The 5845-nt window shown below is 29.1% G+C and overlaps 1 protein-coding gene across 3 annotated transcripts in view; it reads left to right on the top strand.

Moving 5' to 3' along the window:
* Positions 1 to 945: 945 nt before the first annotated feature.
* The window catches only part of LOC106692904 (innexin inx2), a 7455-nt gene continuing 2555 nt past the window's right edge, over positions 946 to 5845 (top strand). For 2 of the 3 annotated variants that reach the window (XM_067050312.1, XM_014439145.2), the window contains exons 1-3: positions 946 to 1898; positions 4065 to 4184; positions 5216 to 5329. In XM_067050312.1, the coding sequence (XP_066906413.1) occupies positions 1085 to 1898; positions 4065 to 4184; positions 5216 to 5329 (1048 nt within the window). In that variant the 5' untranslated portion in view covers positions 946 to 1084. The remainder of the gene's footprint in view (positions 1899 to 4064; positions 4185 to 5215; positions 5330 to 5845) is intronic. The other variant, XM_067050317.1, reaches the window with a different exon arrangement.

Raw genomic sequence — 5845 nt, 5'->3', positions numbered from 1 at the left:
AAATTAACTCATATTTATCTACATATTTTATTATATGTAGATATATGACCTAATTTTATATGACCAAGGAATCCTACTACTTTTAATAAGACATTAACACTTCTATACAGTTACTAAACAAAAAATACATAAGTGAAAGGGATGTAAAAGCAATAATAAAATATTTAAAAAAATAAATATAATAAACTAAATAATATATGGAGAATTTGAGCATGTATGAACTTACATATTTAATCTATTGTAAACAAATAGATAATATTTAAAAATGTTTATATGTACAGAAAGTCCCACACATCTGTACAATTTTTTGAATCTAACATCTCATTTTTAATTTTATTTAAAATAAATTTATTTCTAATGATTAAACATGGGATGGATTATGCAAAAGACCATAGGAAAACAAGATTTAAATAATAATAAGAAATAAAAGTATATACATAAACAATTAAAATAATCGTTTTTTTTTTATCATAAATTCGCTTTTATTTTCATTAAAGTCACTCCCTAATTTTTCTTAGTATATTTATATCAGATTTTGATGAATTAAAACGTTAGTAGCGAAAATATGGTACTTAAACAATTATAATACATTTAAAATATCTGAAATACATCTTTAATCTCTTTAATTTTTGTTTGTATATTTTTCATTAATCATTTGAAGTTTAATAAATGAACATTGTTCATTATAGAAATCGATATTAAGAAACGAATAAATACATAAATAAATAAATAGCACCTTCATAAAAGGTTTATTGAATATTTAATTTAATACAGTTTTCGCGCCAAGGTCATGACGTAAAGTTACATGGAGGCGTAGGAGCGCCCTTCCACTTCTTACTCAGTCTTCAACATGGTTCAGCAGCGGGTAGAGGATGTCATCCGCGAATTTTACGGATCCTGGAATACCGGGCGCACCAATTTCGTTTTCAAACTCCACTACTTTGTGAGTTTCCATTTGTTGACCATTTTCTTGATAGCTACCTCTGTCCAACTATTCGAAAAAAATTATGTGAGGTGTGTAGGCACGAAAGGCGATACAGAAGAGCACATAGATAAGTTTGCATATTATTTCTCTACTTTCACAATGGTCGAAGACGAAGAGGAAACACTGGACAATAATATGATAGCAATGAAACACAATTATTACTTCTGGATACCTGTTTTGTTCGTTTATCAACTCTTTTTCTTCAGGTATACGTACTACGTTTGGCAAAACCGTGGAGGACAACTGCTCAAACAGCTCGATGAAGATAAAAGTAAAAGGGAAATGTTCGCAAAGTACATTGCAAACCGTTTTGAACACAAATTAAATGATACTTGGTTATTTCAACTTATGTTTCTCGAATTCGAGAACATCCTTGTATGCATTCACCACTGGGTAACAACAAATTATGTCTTGAACAGAAAGTTTTATCAACTGGGGTTGGATCTGTCATTTGAAAATTTGAAAACATTGTTTCCTTACGAGACCAAGTTTACTTTCAAGACATTCGGTCCCTCTGGTGACGTACAGGTCAAAGACTACATGTGCATTCTAGGACTTAATGCCTTGTATAAGTATATATTCTCTTTCTACTGGTGGTGGCTGGCAATTTTGACAACGCTCACAGTCCTCAACTTCATTATCCGCGTAGCGCTTAAGATGTATCGCGCGAAATTATGGTTCATAGAGAAACACATGGTGACATGGATATTGACTGATGAGAGCTGGTTCTTCTCGCTGCGATATCCCGATTGGGTGTTTATGAAGTACCTTTACGCATCAGTAAGCATGAGCAAGTACAGGGCTGTCATACGGCAATTAGCGAATCCAAATTTGACGAAATATCCAGGAGAGGATATATCATCAGGATCCAGTGATGACGATGAAGCGGATGGGAAAGAACAAGAGGAAGAAAGTAAGTAAAAAAAAAAAAATCTTTTGTTATATATTACCATTACTTTAATTAAATATGTCAAGGGTTTTTTTGGCAATTATATTTATTTTTTTTTTAGTTAGATACTTAATGAATATCTGGAATAGCCATATATAAAAAAAGATAAACTATAGCTGACGGTATTTTCAACCGAGATATTTTCATAATCAATAAATCATAAAATATTGGCATGATTTTAATAGTTCATATACCATAAAGAAAATTGATTATATGAAATTATATAAATTTTGTTTTCACTGCTGATATTTTTATAAATATTATGAATATGAAAGAAATGGTGTATCATTTTTTTTTTCTTTTTAAATATTTACCGCAGTTTAAATTAAACGAGGGATTATAGAGGAAATATATGTTTTCTATTGTTAAAAATAATTTGTTGTACTTAAAGCGTTCTACCAATACTTCAAGGGCAAGGTATGACACTAATGGTACAAAACAAAAAATAGAAGTTCAAGAAAAAAAATCATTGATTGAACAAAAAAAAAATTAAATTAAATGTTCACATCTTGTTGTTTATGTGTTAATTTTCGTATCATTTATTTATATAACTTAATGGAAAATAAATAAGAGCTTTTCATATAATTATGCTCATTTTCCGAAGAAAATTGTTGTGTTATGACATTATTTAGCTCTAGGGGTGTTCATGATGTTTAGTTTAATATGTTAAAGCGTTTTAAATGGAAAAACTTATATTAAAGGGAAAAATATTTCCTTATTTTACCATGTTAAAACGATATAACATGGTTGAGAGCGTGTTACTAGGTCTGTTAAATGGATAATAACGTCATGCAACAGACTAGATGAGCTCTGCATCGTCGTGTTAGGTTACTTGCACGTTTGTCTTTTGATTGTCTTATTTTGGACTTTTTTAAACAAGATAATCAGTAGCCAAATCTTTACACTTATACTTTTCACTTACTTTGGGCATGTTGTAATAAATTACTGTAATAAAAACTTAGGAGTAAGCAATAACAAGAAGTTTTGGAAGGAAAGGTTACTAAACACGTTACGAAGAAAATCCGCTTGGAGCTCTCATGGATTTAAAATTTAACATGACTTAAAATAGGGCTGCTCATAATCCTATACTTATAACATTTAACATGGTAAAACATTTTACATTTAACACAATATCATGAATACCCCTTCTATTAGTTTTTTTTAACCGGGAAGTGGAGTGTGACAAAAACCAGGTACCTTAGGATCGGCAAACCCCACCTCTCTAAGAACTTTCCAAATTTTTGCCTCCTTCCCCTCCCACTATTGGAGGGGAATATTTCTTTACATATAAAGCAATATGTATACCTGTAGTGTGTACATGTTTTAACTTTTAAAATTATTTGCAATAGTAATGCAATCTGTAAAATTTTAAATTAGAGTTACTATTATTGAAATTCAATTTTGTTCATCACTGGAAAACAACCATCTGATTTTCCTTGTATCCACTGAAGGATCAGGAATCCACTTTATACAGGGTGACTGATCCCCTGAGTCTGCGACTTTTTTAAAACCAAGAATGAATACTTTCAGGCTACGATTATTTATGAGGAAAGAATAAAAAAATCGTATTTATTTTCATAACCATGTTTTTATGGACATATAACGTTTGGCAAAGCCGTACAAATCAAACAATTATTGTAAGTCAAAATCTTTAAACGCCTTTACAACCTTCAGTCCCTGTGGATTATCCACCTGAATTTGATTGGTTGAAGCCCGGCCCTGCCATATCCAAAATAAGGTTATATTATTGAAATATATTCAACATTTTAGGGTGAGTTTGCTATTATTTAATCAGTATTATAATTCTACTTATTTTTACAGTTGTCATATCTGTTTATTATTATAATGTTACCTTTTATATTTACAATAACTTACTTTATTTATTATTATTTATTTTTCCTAATTATTTTGGCATGTATACATATTTGTATCCAACATGTATATAAGTGATGTATGAAAAGCAAATTTACTTTTACTTCAATACGTATGATAATAAATAAATATATTTATCTAGTCAGGAAAGATTCAAAGAAAAATTGTTTAGTACTTATTGATTAAATTTATTTATTTATATTTTATAAATAAATAAATTACATGCAACATCATAAATAATGTTGTTGTTTTTTACAGGTGATAGATTCAGGGAATTGTTGCGGACAATGATCTTTCCAGTACCAATGCTTAGAATTCTAGATGATGTTGATGATAGACCTGGGGCAACACGTTTCAGAACAAACGGTAATCATTCAGGTATGAATTCTACTATATTTAATGCTATACAAATAAAATGAATGATATATTGAAACGAACGGAAACATAAAGGTAACCGGTTTCTCACTAAGCGCAGTTCTTGTAACGATTTTTTGAAATAATGGTGGTAATAGAAGCTAATCCAAATTTTCTAAACTTAACAGTGCGCTTAAGTAAGTATTTTGTATAATCGAGGGTTTTCTTTAAGAATTTACTGAATGTTTCCTAGTGCTAAATTAAGTGATACTTTATTTTTTTAACTTAAACGTAGAATTCATATAAATATAGAGAACAAACACCAATCTAGTTGTGAATATAATGTTTATTTTAATATAAAAATAGGAATTCGTGTAAACATATTTGAATTCTGAGAACCTCTTCACCCTGTAAATTCTAGCTATACTGCTCACTCTCGACTGGGTTAAGCTGTTAGCAATTACAATGTATTCCAGTGTTGCAGAGAATAGGTCTTTGTCGGATACGGTTAGGAAATTAGCTATCTAAAGTCCATAGTTAGTCTAAATGTAATGAATCAAATAAATGATATAAGAGATATTTAGGTATTATGCATATTAATATCATAGTTCATAACTTTATGACTAGAATATATATATATATTTAATTTAATTTATTGATTAAAAAAATTGATAAACCTTTGTTTCCAGCCAGAGTTTAGAAATATGAGCTTTTCTTTTCCATTGAACGTATCCCATACATCTCCATCATTGTGAAGTATGCAGTGACAATGAACATTTATCATCTCTTCAAAATTTTTAATACTAATTTTCTTATCCTAGTAAAAACATGGTTCATTTCATTACGTTGGGGAACATTTAAGTAAGAATTAATTAAAAATCTAGACATGACATAAGACACTCAATACCTCAATATAATGTTGAGTTTACTTTTTTTATTAACATTTCCAATCAATAAATGAAGAGATTCATTATAAATTTAGTTTTATCTAGATTCAAATAAATGAAATAAGAGACATTTAAGTATCACTATAATATAATATTGTATTATTGCAGGACCAACAACTAGTGCGAGTCCAAGGTTATTGGGCCGAGTACCGACCCAAGCCAATCTAGGTGATCATAGAAATAGAACTGAAACAGGTCCCCTACAGGACATTCCTGATTCAGGTATTTTTTAATTTTTTTTTTTTTATTTTCAGGGAAAATAAAAATATAAACCAATATAGAGATAAAAAATTCAAGCAAGAAAGACTATTATTATGGTATTAGAATATTAAAATTTTTATCTCCTATAATAATTCTAAAAGTGTATATAGAATATATTTTACATAAATTAAATAACTATCTCCATTTAATTTTGAATATGTTATTTTTGTGGCTGTATGTAAATGAATGCATGTAATTAATATATTAAATTAATTGTCGTTTTACAATTCGTACGTGTCATTGACTACAGGGTGTTGTAGCACATTGTAGTTATTCATTAATAAACATTTACAATTAATTATTAATCGTATCATCGAAATAATCTAGATAAAACTAAATTTATAACGAATCCCTTCTCAACTCAACATTATATTGAGGCGTTGAGTGTCTTATGTCAAGTTTAGATTTTTCATTTATTCTTACTTTAATGTTCCCCAACGTAATGAAATGAACCATGTTGTGAGTTTTTACTAGGAT

Source organism: Halyomorpha halys, unplaced genomic scaffold (assembly GCF_000696795.3).
Source record: "Halyomorpha halys isolate HHAL.00 unplaced genomic scaffold, Hhal_1.1 Scaffold77.1, whole genome shotgun sequence".
NCBI classification, from domain to species: domain Eukaryota; kingdom Metazoa; phylum Arthropoda; class Insecta; order Hemiptera; family Pentatomidae; genus Halyomorpha; species Halyomorpha halys.
Note: the sequence above shows the minus strand (reverse complement) of the source record. Positions and strands in the feature narration are given on the sequence as shown.